This window comes from Anoplophora glabripennis, unplaced genomic scaffold (assembly GCF_000390285.2).
Source record: "Anoplophora glabripennis isolate ALB-LARVAE unplaced genomic scaffold, Agla_2.0 scaffold2, whole genome shotgun sequence".
NCBI lineage: Eukaryota > Metazoa > Arthropoda > Insecta > Coleoptera > Cerambycidae > Anoplophora > Anoplophora glabripennis.
In genome coordinates, this window is record NW_019416325.1 from 1,677,862 (window position 1) to 1,690,901 (window position 13,040).

The following is a 13,040-nucleotide window of genomic DNA, read 5'->3' on the forward strand; positions in this document are numbered from 1 at the left end:
TGTGTGTTAATGTTACATTGATAATTTATAATGTTTAAGTAAATAAAAAAGTTGTATTCGAAAATTGTATTTTAAATTGACAATCTGATTATATCTTGTGTATTTTTGCACTTGTAAAAGTAATACAAAATCACATTTGAAGGGCACCTCTAGGATTTATTTTGACCATGTAAAAAATAATTATAACAGGAAACATTTATTGCATGATTCATTTTTAAATTTCTACAAAAATAAAAAATTTCTCTGAATTTTAAAAATATAAGTGAAATTATCAAAAACGACTATATTAAAACATGTTTAAAGTTTATAATTTGTATACACTATGTATATATAATGGAATATATCACTCAATAAAAAACTTTTTACATGGTAAAATGAAAATATTTGGCACACATGGTACACATCTGGTGCATTTGCTATCTAATTGGAATATAGACTAACCTTATGGTTTGATTTGCTGTTCTATATTTAACAAAATGTAGTCTTATTTAACTAACCTGACTGATACAATTAATATAAAGATATTCTTAAATGCTTATGGTGCTTATCACTTTGGAGCAAATTAAAACATAAATTAAATTAATATAAAGCAAAATTGTATACATAAATTATCATCAAGGATAAACTTCTTTATGCTAAAACATTTTCCTAATTATTTTTTCTTCTTGTCAGTGTCCACTTTAGTTTCCTTGCTGGAAGTGAGCATCATCCTAATTTTGTGATGTGTTTCTGAAAACATTAAAGTTCCTGTAAAGACCATGATAGTTCCAATCCAGTGGGCGAATGTAAATGGATTTTGGAAATAAATAATAGAAAACAGTAACGAGAAGAATTTTCTCAGAGTGATTACTAATGTTACTGTAAGTGATTGGCATTCCGTTGTTAAAATATAAACGTTGCTGATGCACATATATTGAGTAATCACATTTAGTAATAAAAATCCCCATATTAAAGGAATTCCTACATTAAGAACTGGCACTGTAAATGGTTCACTATTTGTTGCTATTGATGCATGTTCTATCAAACTACTAGAGTATAGAAGAAATCCAGGCAATGGATATAAATGCTGCAAAAAAAATTATGCTTTATTGTTTTCTGCAAAACATAAGAAATATATCTTACAGTGTAATATAAAGCTTCTTGAGGATGTTTTCCATGTTTCTTGTAAAGTTGTTCTTGGAATATGCCCATACCAGCAGACATTAATAATGCTCCTGTTAATAAAATAATACCTATAACCCACCAGAAAAAGTGATCAGGTGACACTTCACTTTTTACATTTTGGTAATCACCCTCACAATCAGAACATGCCTAAAATAAAAATAAAGTATCACCGGAAAAAAATATATACTTAAATATCACTTACAACTTGGGCCTGTGTGTTACTGGAATATAATGTACAAATTATAATTCCAAGTGTTATAAGTAACACCGATATATATTTCTCCAGAGTATATTTTCTTTTTACAATCACAATACCCAAAATCATATTGGCTATAAGAGATCCCTTAAAGATTGAAAAGTGAGATTATTTTCAATATGAAATAAATCCAAACTTACTGCTCTAAATATCATATGTAATGGTACAGGAATGTTGAACGCAAATGCCCAATTATTTACAACGCTTGTTGTGAAAAAGAAAAGATTTAATTTCAAATAATCTTGAAAGTCAATCTTTGGTTTAACAGTTCCAAATTTAGAAGTAAAAATTAAGCCATGGGTTGCTATGAATAAAAACTGACAAAATGTTATTAAATGTCCTGCGCCAGGATCTAACCTATAAAAAGGAAATAATAATAATCAAATAAATTACCTAAGAAAACGTTACTTACTTTATAATGTATTCAAGAAATATATTATTTAGCATACAACCCAGAAGAGTAAAAATTATTGCTTGGACTGCTTTGGGGTTCATTTTAATAATATTAATGTGTTATAACAATTATGGTCACTTAAATATTGCGTTATATAAGAAACACGAATTTTAGACATGTACACTAATATTTACTTAATCACCACCGTCTCAAGTGACTAGAATTCGTTTGCTGTCGTGAGTTTGTGAAACTACATTATAATCATAAAATAACATAATGATATTGCAAAAAATCAAGATCGGTCACCCTACACCGTCTATCAGTTATACGATATAATTGTTACCAATTTATTTTCTTATCTCCTTTAAGTAAGCAACTTCTTAATGAGGTGATTAACCTAATCTAAGGCAATGCCAATTTGAATTTTTGATATAACAACAGTATTCGGTTTCCAATTACAATGCGACACGTATATTCTCTGTTCTCTGGTTATGATTCATTACGTCAAAACTGCGAAAAAAATCGGTAAAAATAAAGTTTGCTGAATTTACTACTCTAATTTTATCATTAGTAGTGATAATTGTTTTATTTGCTGTGCTATTAATTCGAGTCATTTTTTTACGACGCATCGGCATTACATTAATAGGGGGTTTACAAAAATTAACTGATTCTGATACATAAATTGAATTTACGTAATCCTCGAATATATATATAATCTGTTATATAATGTCATAAAACGTGTAAAAGTATGTTCTCAGAGCTTCGCCTATTCACAATAGTTAAGGCCGAATTTCACTGAGGCTGGCCCAGCCAGGCTGGTGCAGCCTGGCGGGTTCAAAACGTAGTGCAACAAATGATTAATGATTATACACTCATCATACTCATACTAGGCTGGTATACAGGGCTGTTATTTTCAAGCGCGATTGTAGGTAGCCAAGTTTGAAACGCAGTGCAACAAATGAGTATACACTCATCCTGGCTAGTACATGAGGTGGTTCCCCCCTCGGTCAGGCAGCACAAGCCTGGTTTATACTAACTTACATTTTAAAGCGGGTCCAGCGGTGGAGGTACTTACGTACACTAATAGATCTTTGTCTATTAGTATCACGGGACTGTCCACGTTGACTATACAGTCTTAGATACCAATCAATAGTGTGATATTATTTTGTCCAGTGCTAGGTTACTTATTGGTTCAAACTTGGCTGGATCCGCCAGGCTGCACCAGACTGGCTGGGCCAAGTGGCTCAGGCTCAGTGAAATACGGCCTTTATCCTTACTGTTTTTTTTCGTCTGTTTTGGAACATTTGCATGTTTCTATATAACGTCATAAAATTATCTCTAAAAAATAAATTGCTTGAAAATCATACCTACAGGAGCAGCTTCTTCGTAAAAAATAACTTTGAATTGTAAAAGAAATAACCAGTTTAGTATTTCAGTGTTGCCACTTGCCAATAAAAAATAATGAAACAAGGATCGAAGGATCAGCACCAGACAGTTTTCGATTTTAATGAGATAATGAGTAGTTATGTACACAATCCTAGAAAAATTTTAGTTTTCTTTCAAAGTTATTTGCAAAGCAAACTAATATAAAAAAATGTAATTTATTTTTATGCTTCCTCATATCCCACTTAAATAAGGTAAATCGAAAACGACTTAATATAATCGAATCGAAGTAACCTAAAATCAATTTTATTTAACTTTATTTATGTTAAACGGAAGTTGTAGAAACATGTATCTTTAAGGGGTTATTATGTTTTAATTTAAAAATATGTTATTTGCTATTATTCGTGAAATTAAGTGGAATATAATTTATGACGTACTTATTTTGGAAACTAAAAACTAACCTGTAATATGCTACTCATGTTTTCAATGGTATTTAAAATAAGATAATGGAAACAAGTTCAGTTGACGAATTAAGTAAATCAAGCAGAGACAATAGCATCAAAGACTTGGGTACTTCACAGACTAGCTTAAAGAGTACAAAAAGCTTGGATAAATCCAGCACAAGCGGAAGCTTTAAACAGGAGAAAAATTCAATACAGTTCAAAACTGAACTAACTCAAGAGTTTGACAATCAGAAAGTGCATAGCGATGTTTCTTTAAAAGTGCCTCATAAAATAATAGCAAATTGGAGATCAGCATGTGACAGAACGAAAGATAAAACAAAGGATTTATTGAAACGTTGGCGTACACTACCTGAAATTGAGGCCGAGAACATTGTCAAAAAAACAGACAGCCTGGATAAATCTGAAAGCCATCATGATAGTAGTGGTTGGAGTGTACATATTTGGAGTATGTAAACATAGTATTTCAATTTTTCAAAAGTAAATTTGTTTTATGTATTTTAGCAACCTGGGTAGATAGATTCAGTGTAGATTCTGAAGATGTAGATGAGAAAAATAGTTACCAGTTGACTCCAACACAAAATAACAAATTTTCTCATTTTTTTACTGCTTTGCTAGACCATGATCAAGATAATTTAATCAGTGAACAAGATTTTGAGACATTAATTGAGGTAAGAAATAGTTTGAACTTATATATTTCTATCTGGAAACGTTATTTAATTTCCAAAATATTTTTGAAAAACACAATTTTATTAATTAGTAAAAAAATTTCATGCTTGCTTGTTGGATAAAAAGAGACTGCGACATTTTGCTGACTGGTCTATTAATTCTCCTGAATTTAATATACTTAGAGAAATAGAAAGAGGTTTCATACAAACCTTTTTAGCAGGCATATCAAATGAAAGATTAGGTACAGTATAAAAATATTTTCGTATTATTATTTTTTTATTATTTTTAATTATCTTTTATAGGGTTTACAGTGAATGACATAACTTACATAACAAAAGAAGGGTGGCTTCATAAATGGTCTGAACTTATAGAAGGCTCAAAAAATTTGGGAGACTTTCCTGTTTGGCTACAGTTTTTTGTCAAAGTATTGTTTCAAGTTATAAACAGAAGTGGTAAGTTTTTTTAGTGTAGTGAAAAATATTTAAAAAAATATTTTCTCAATGTCAAAATGGAAAACTGGAAAACTAGATGTTAACTACAATAACACAAAAAATAAGAATTAATTGGCACACCTTAAAAAAATTTCATATCTATAGAATACATATTATTATTTTTTTCAAAGGACGTAAAGAAAGAATCTCGTCACGGTTTTAGGGCTTTCAAGGTCTACAATGATAATATAAATTATCATTGTCTTTCAGTCTGTTATGCCATGGCCTATGTACCTGGCTTCTGTCAGTTACAGACTTGGATTGCACTTCCTTAAATTATGGAACTCAGTTTTGCAAAGCTTTTACAGAGTTCACACTGAAGACGCTGACAGTGAAAAATGGTTAATCGTTTGAATGCATTGGATGCAACTAGTTACAGAATTGTCTGAGAAGTGGTTCTGTTTCTAGAGGCCTTAGAACCGGCAGCAAGATCTGAAACCAACGTAGGGTATGATAGAAGATCCGCTCCCATTGAGCGTAGTCCGAAAACAACAAGGGCAGGTTAAAGATTCCTAGCCGAAGCTAAGGAAGTGCAATATAAGTATGTAAGTGGCGGTGACCAAGTACATAGGTCACAACACAACCTGAAAACCATTGTGCTTTAAATCAAATCACATTAATGAATCAGATTTAAGTATACTTACCTATTAAAAAAATTATCATTTTTATTTAATAGGTACTGGTATAATCACAAGAGATGAATTGAGTGCATTTTATTCATCAGTCTTGGGTTTGGACGCAGTAAAAGTGGGCGAAATATTGGACCATGCATATCAAGCCATGACTTCAGTAAGTTTTCAAAGAATCTTGTACTGACCTCATTAAACTGCCATTAATTTTAGAATGGTGACCATTCACTCCACTTCAGATCATACCGTTTATGTTTTGCTAACTATTTACTGGGTAGATATCCTAATGGACCAGGGCAATATATCTTGGGTGCCCCCCCAAATAGTTTGTCATCAATAATGTTCCCCGTGGATTACTCTGCTCTCAATGCACAACCTGAGGATTTGGAGCAATATGCACCAGATCAGAAATCTAATAGGCATAGTGTTATTGTGTGATATATTTTACGAACTGTTTTTTTGCAAAAGAAAGTTAGCAATACCGTTTTTTAAAAAGCGGATCTATCAGATTTATTTGATCTGTACAAAAATGTTTTCATCTTTCTCAGTATGTTCATTTGTTAAAACAATTTAATAATCTTAAATATCAGGTCAATTATCAGGTTCTCCATCGACAGTAAGAAACACTAAAATAGAAACAAAATTATCACAAATTTTATATATTTTTCAAAATTTCTGACAACACTAGAAAATAAGTAAAGCTAACTTTCTTATGCTTTGTAATTGTGTAGAGAATAGCACGCCAAAGTGCACAATATTATAATATAAACATTTGTTTACACAAGTGCACCTTTCTAAGAGAATGAAATTCTAAATACTATGTGATATTATTGACATTGTTAATAAATATATAATTTTATTTTATTTTATATTTAACTTATTTATCGTAAATGTTTGTCACTACATATCATATCCACATCTTATTTTTGAAACACAGGATGTTTGAAAGGCTAGGTGTTCAAGATAAATACGACGTACTTTATTTTTAGTTGGCCAGTTAGAAAAAAGATCTTTTAATTAATTAACCATTTTTATCAGTGTTTTTAGACATCTTGTGTAAAGTTTGTATTAAAATAAAATCATAATCTTGCAATAATTTTTTGCTATACTCTAAATGTATATTTGAATTGGATAAGTTTAAGAAAATCTTTTAAAATTTTATAGAAAAATGATACCAGAATACTGAAAAGTAATTGCGAAACATTAATATTAAGAGGAATTATTCGTCATTGCCTTAGAATAAATGTTTATATGGAATATTAAATCGTTAACATTTTTTTTTAATTCCGTCAAGATAAATTTTTAAGATGTATTTTTTTTTAAGGAATTTAATTGAAATTCATGCTGTTAATATCAACCTGTACATGTAATTATACAGCCTGTACATTGGAGATAAAAATAATTGCAGTTTTTGACACAACTTTTGTTATGTATTTGCATGCAATAGTGTAACAACCGTTAACTGTAGGATTAGAAAAATTAATTACAAGCATCCTTAGGCTAATAGCTTTTTTATTAAATAATTATTAGAACAAAGGGCACAAAACCAATTTATACATGTAAGAAAAAACAAATTGTATCGCACATTAAAGCATTACCTGAACATATTTTTTTATTTATTCTAGGATCCACATTTCTATATAGTAATGATTACACACATTTTTAGGAAGTATCAAACTCAAATTGTCGGACAGTGAATTTTTTGTCATTAGGGAATTATAAAAATTTACACCAAAAACAAAAAAAACTAACGAAGTGCTAGCACTACATAGATACAACAAATTTTTTTAATAAATACTAGAAATTGTAACGATACATAACAAAAATAAACTAAATATTTACTTACTCTATAACTAATTTTATGCAGTACATGTATAAAAATATAAAACTTTTATATCACAAAATTAACTAGCCAGTCTTCACATGAGTCTTTAAATTCAGTTAAAAGTCGGTCCTTTATAATTTTAGCACTAGCATCATCATTTTCAGCTAAATACTGAGACATTAAATATATATTTTTCTGGCAATCATTTGAAAACTTTCCCTCTTCCCACAACTTATAGAGCAAATGTATACACTCTTTAGTTTTCTGACTCTTTTGAGTCAAAATAAACTTTCCAAAATTGTCTTTAGCATTTTTAAATAGCTCCTCCGAAACTTCTTGGTTTTGTGGTATTGGCATTGGAGGTGACACGATGAAAGCTTTAGGAGGTGTTGAACCGAGAGGCAAAGTGTTTGAAGAACTAGTACCGGGACTGCATGTAGTGAGAGGAAATGGAACCCTCTTATTTGTTATTCGACTTTTAGGTGGTGGATTTGATGGGCTATAGTTCAACATTGGTGGATCATTCCAGCCAGGGTCAACTGAAACAGCAAATTATGTCCGAAAGTATACATAAAAGTACATCGACTTTACCTTTCTTCTTTTCCTTGTCCTTATTTTCCATATCTATTAATTATTTTAAAAAATATTGAAAAAGGAACCTAACCACAATTTTACTTTCACATTTGAATGAAAGAACTCAAATCTCAACTAACATAAGTCATAACGCTTTCCTTTCTACTTATTTATGTTCGTTCGTATAACGTGCAATATTTGTGTCAGGCCGTGTTCTTTTATACATTTCGATGTGATGGATTCCGTAGAGCCAATAAGAGGTTGGAATTTTTTAAACGGACCAATAGTAATACATCGATGCAATTCATGGCATTAAAACGAGGAATAAAAGAAAACGGCACGTGTTAGGATTTCGATGCTATTGAATTTAAAATTGAATAACATAGAATATAGTATAACATAATAAAAGGCTGGTGTAAAATACTATCTAAAAGCCAAAATTCAAAAGCAATCATGCAATCAATAATGAATGAGTTTATTCTTTTATTTTCATATGTGCCTTACAGGAGTACTTCAAAGTAGTTAAAAAGGAACATTGTTATAAATTGTGTATTGTATGTTTTTTGTTTAGAGCTTGATTTTAATTTAAAACTCTTATGTTTCCCTATGATTAAACATTTTTGCTAATTATATTCTTTATAATTCACTAGTTACATTTATATGCATTAAAATTACAAATATTAATATCTATATACATAAAACATTTAAAAAATCGATATGTATATATATTCAATTTTCTTAAGTAAACGATTAAACCCAAATATATTTTGAATACAAATTAATTTTCTACATATAAGAATATTTATATACACAAACAAATTTTTAAATTTAGGAGGATTGAACCTAGGAACATATATCGAATACTAACATACAAAAAAAAAACAAGTTTTTTTTTTCCATTGTATACCTTATACTTTTTATTTAAATATAGATGTAAAAAGAAGTTGTGTTTCATTCTTATTTGACCTTCACTTAGATTTGTTAGAAAATATTTCAGTTGATATCCGTTTATATCAGAGTCTGGTGGTTCTCAAATTTCGAGATGGTTGTAGGAGGGGACCAAGATTTAGTTAATAAAGAGAAAGAAATAATGAAAATCCTTATTTCTATAATCTGCCTTTATGGTAACGATGGCTTACCACTAGACAGAGTTAATGAGGAGTTTCAAAACTACTGTGGGTTCGTCATTCCATACACAAAATTTGGCGCTGAAAGTTTACGATCTTGGATATTAACTTTACCAAATATTTACATAGTCTTGGATAGCCAAAATAACGAAGTCCTTATACAGCAGAGTCCAAAATCCACACATATCAGGCAACTAATTTTGAAACAGAAATCAAATCCGAAGCAACAAACGAAAAGAAAAAATTATGAAGCTGGTTCTTATCACAAAAATGCTAAAAGGCCAAAAAGATTTCATTCCAATTTTCCTCAGGGATCATTTATTCACACGTCAATTAATAATAATTCTATCAACGAATCAACTAGATTTAATAAATTTGAGCAGCTTGTAAGTTGTACATATTCTTTTTTTTATAAAAGATAATTTTTTGTTTTGCAGGAATGTATGCTTCCCTTGTTGTACAAACATCAAGCGCTTGGAGATGATTTTTTCATAGATATTGCTGACACTAAGCTTGGATATTATGTTCCAGAAAAAGGTAAAACAGATTTAATACATCAAAAATATGTACATTAATTTTGTAACTTTTCTTAGGTCCTAAAGAATGTGGATTGTGTGCTGTAGGACAGACCATTTCAGACCTTACACATAAGGTTCAGAATGCAATATATTTGGCCCCTAGAGTAGTTGTTATGATAGGATTTCAAGATTTATTACTTGTAAGCTAAGTGATATCTTATTAAAATAGTAAAAACTATATATAACATTTTTATTTAGGGCCACAATGTAAATAATATGATTTACGACTTGAGGCAACTCATCATTGATTTGAAGAAAAAAAATACAAGAGTTACACTTGTTACTTTGATACCATCTCCTAAACTACCTAAAGTGAAAAGACTTCAGATAAGAATGGATATCTTTAATAAGGCTATTCTAGATTATGCTTGTGGTGTGTAAATATTTTTTATAAAATGTTTATCCAATGTAATACATCTTTTCTAGATGATGAACTGAAATGTAACGTTATTGACATGAATATAATTTTCTTAAATGAGGAGGAAAGTTTCCGTAGGGATTAGTGAGTATAACATTTAAATATGTTTCCTAGAATTTCAATATATTTTTTTTAGTGACAGATTTACCAGAGTTGCCAAAAAGGATCCTTACAAGGTATTTTCTGATTATGGAAGAAAGATATTTTTGAGTGCTTTAAAGTCCTGCTTGCGGGAGCAAATCGAAGTTGGACATTAAATAAACCGACCACAACAAAAATAATTTCATTATACTTTATCATATCCCATTTCATTAAGTAAGTAAGACAAGTGCACATGTTTTATTAAATGATAATGGAATTTGTAGGGTATTTGAACTTATTTTGGTTCATTGTGTAATTATTTTTATGTGGTCATATACTCGTATATGAATCACGTAAAAAAATTTTTGTGATTTTTTTTTGTCACTTATATTTAGTAAATATATCTCTTATTTTACGTAAAACAAATAGTATTTCAGTAAAATCACAATTTTTTTTTAATTATTCTAATTTATTAGCATTATGCATAAAAGAATATTGCAGATCAGTGGGAAATTGGACATATTTAGTGTACAGAATTTCCAAACTAATGCATGAATGTCTGCATATTCTTAAGTATATATCCTGCTAGCTAATAAAAGTTTTCAGATATATTTCGCTAAAATAACAAGTGACGGTAAATATTCGTAATAAATGATAATAATCCTTTTCTCTAAAGAAAAGTGATTATTAATGTTGTGTTCATTTGTTTGTTCTTATTTAAGTTTGTTATATTAAATCATATTTATTTATTTATTAATAGTATTAAGTATTTTGTGTTTTTGTTTAAAAAGAACATCTTCCTTCAATTTTATATAATACAATTAACCATAACTCTACATTATTTATTTATATATTTATCTTTAAAAATATAAGTTATTAAGTAATATTTGTTTCTTTTCGGGTCATATTTGAAAAACTAGAAGATTTTTATGTACGACAAAATTTGACAATTCTAATAAAATATCAGTTGAGTTGTTAAATATATTCATTTATTTCAATTAAATATTTTTTAAATTCATAATAAAGGTTTTAAAAAATGTATAGGTATACAAAATTATCTAAATATATTTATTGAACTTTCCCATTAATAAAAAAAATAACAATGGACTTCATAATGTTTTAAAAAATAAATAGTACCTATTCAACTTAATTTAAAAAATATATTAATCTTTTTCACATGTAAATTCGTCTAAGATCAGCAGGTGAAGTAATCATATTACACTGCGGACACAATTTCTTGGCACCCAAAGTCTGCAACCAACATTCCTCACAATGAACGTGCCAACAACAAACAGATATAACCGGAGTACGATATCGTTCCATACAAATTAAACACTTATACACCTCTTCTCTATTTTGCTCCCTACTTTCCAGTTCTTTTATTCTATTTTTCAGAACCTCTAATATAGGATCTCCTTTAGTTTCTACCGACTCTAAATCACTTAAACGACTCTTGTCAGAGCACAAACGTTTTGGGTCAGTACCAGTAACAGCTTTTCGAAGTGCCACATTTTCAGGGTCACCACAAGGAAGTATCACATCAGTTTCTGAATATTGTGGCGAACCATACATCTGAGTATCATCACCGTCAACATTTAAGTCCTCATCGTCATCTGCCATGCTGATAGTTGTACCAAGGCTAGAAATACCTCCTTGCAGCAAACTCGTCGCTCTTACACGAGACTGACCTGCCCATTCATATTCTTCATAAGCTTCTACATCAATATTTTCGTCGCTTTCACTACCATTTGATTCAGATCTTCGCAAACACAACTCCACGTGTAGGGTTATGTCTTCGGTTACTTCTTTGTTACAGATTGGACAAATTTCTTCAGCTCGTCGTTTTCTAGTTTTAGTCTTTTGTCTGCTCTGCCTGTTTAGTCGAACTTTTTGAAAGGTTTCCCAGTTTTTATCCGTATTATTGTCACTTGAAGATGAACCGTTAGTTGAACTAGATGGGTTGTTTTTAATCTTGTGTTTTGATGATGGCAGCTTGTTCAGTTTCTCAATTTCTGAGTTGAGATGAGAATCTATTTCTGTCTGTCTTAAAGTTACACTACAAACTGGACAGCATGAGGGGTCGTTTTGCTTCTTTTTAGTTCTACATCCTCTTCCACTCTCTTCAGAATTGCAGCTACTACTAGGAATATCAATCTCCTCAATACAATTATCCATTCCTTTCCATTAAATACTAGTTTGAACGGCCTAAGCAGCACTTTTAATTAATTTTATTAAAATATTTTTCTACTGATCAGGATTATTTATGGGGATGTTTTTGGATTTACCTTCTGTTTTGTTTACATTTTGGGGTTAAAATTTTCTGATGATTTTCTTTGCCTTTTCAAATTTTAAAATAGTACATCCTACATTTTTATTAATACAGCTGTCCATTGTTTTAAGTGGTCTGAACGATAATATCATTAATATATTTTTATTAAAACATTTTGTATAAAGCCATCATAAAATTCACAATCACAAATAATCAACAAATCCCACTCTTTTCAAACAAGAAGCAGTCAATACCTACAGGGTTAACAACGTTATAAAATGTAGTAGTAGTTCTCTTCTATGTTCTAAGGGCCAGCATAATAATAAGGGTTTTTTGGCGAGCCAAACCACATCAAACCCGGTTAGCAATTATATACTATAGTTGTTATTCTTAATCTGAAATGCACATCCATGAAATAACGTTAATGTATAGATGGTTATTATATCAAAATGGGTTTACCTTGTTCACAAATATTATCTATTTCAATGTAAATGTATCGTCTAAAAGGAAGTTAATAAAGATCTATACAGTACAATATAGAAAATGCATATCTACGATTAAAGTTATTTGGATCCTCGATTACTTATACCTATCCAAACCTCTAAAACTTATACCTATCCAAACCTCTAAAAAAACGAAGTAGTGACTAGGTACGATGGTACGAAACAGAAAATAAATAAACAAAGATAGAAATATTAACTTAATATCCAAACCAACCCACA

General features: G+C 29.9%; 4 protein-coding genes across 4 annotated transcripts; 1 reads left to right on the top strand and 3 right to left on the bottom strand.

The window, feature by feature from the left end:
• Positions 1–83: 83 nt before the first annotated feature.
• Positions 84–2,324, bottom strand: LOC108916959 (UDP-xylose and UDP-N-acetylglucosamine transporter). Its single transcript, XM_018723329.2, has 5 exons — positions 1,833–2,324; positions 1,561–1,777; positions 1,367–1,507; positions 1,123–1,311; positions 84–1,066 (listed from the first exon to the last, which is right to left on the bottom strand). The coding sequence occupies exons 1-5, from the start codon at positions 1,913–1,915 to the stop codon at positions 653–655; spliced, it is 1,044 nt and encodes a 347-aa protein (XP_018578845.1). The 5' UTR covers positions 1,916–2,324; the 3' UTR covers positions 84–652.
• Positions 2,325–3,461: 1,137 nt separating this feature from the next.
• On the top strand, positions 3,462–7,050 carry LOC108917019. Its single transcript, XM_018723433.1, has 6 exons — positions 3,462–4,106; positions 4,163–4,329; positions 4,454–4,568; positions 4,630–4,779; positions 5,495–5,607; positions 5,661–7,050. Exons 1-6 carry the CDS (start codon positions 3,704–3,706, stop codon positions 5,883–5,885), a joined length of 1,173 nt encoding a protein of 390 aa, XP_018578949.1. The 5' UTR covers positions 3,462–3,703; the 3' UTR covers positions 5,886–7,050.
• Positions 5,934–7,963, bottom strand: LOC108917020 (steroid receptor RNA activator 1-like). The gene is made up of 2 exons (XM_018723434.1): positions 7,864–7,963; positions 5,934–7,811 (listed from the first exon to the last, which is right to left on the bottom strand). Exons 1-2 carry the CDS (start codon positions 7,892–7,894, stop codon positions 7,339–7,341), a joined length of 504 nt encoding a protein of 167 aa, XP_018578950.1. The 5' UTR covers positions 7,895–7,963; the 3' UTR covers positions 5,934–7,338.
• A 3,175-nt stretch (positions 7,964–11,138) lies between these two features.
• Positions 11,139–12,572, bottom strand: LOC108916549 (E3 ubiquitin-protein ligase RNF220-like). The gene has a single exon (XM_018722832.2). The coding sequence runs from the start codon at positions 12,222–12,224 to the stop codon at positions 11,223–11,225; it is 1,002 nt and encodes a 333-aa protein (XP_018578348.1). The 5' UTR covers positions 12,225–12,572; the 3' UTR covers positions 11,139–11,222.
• Positions 12,573–13,040: the final 468 nt, after the last annotated feature.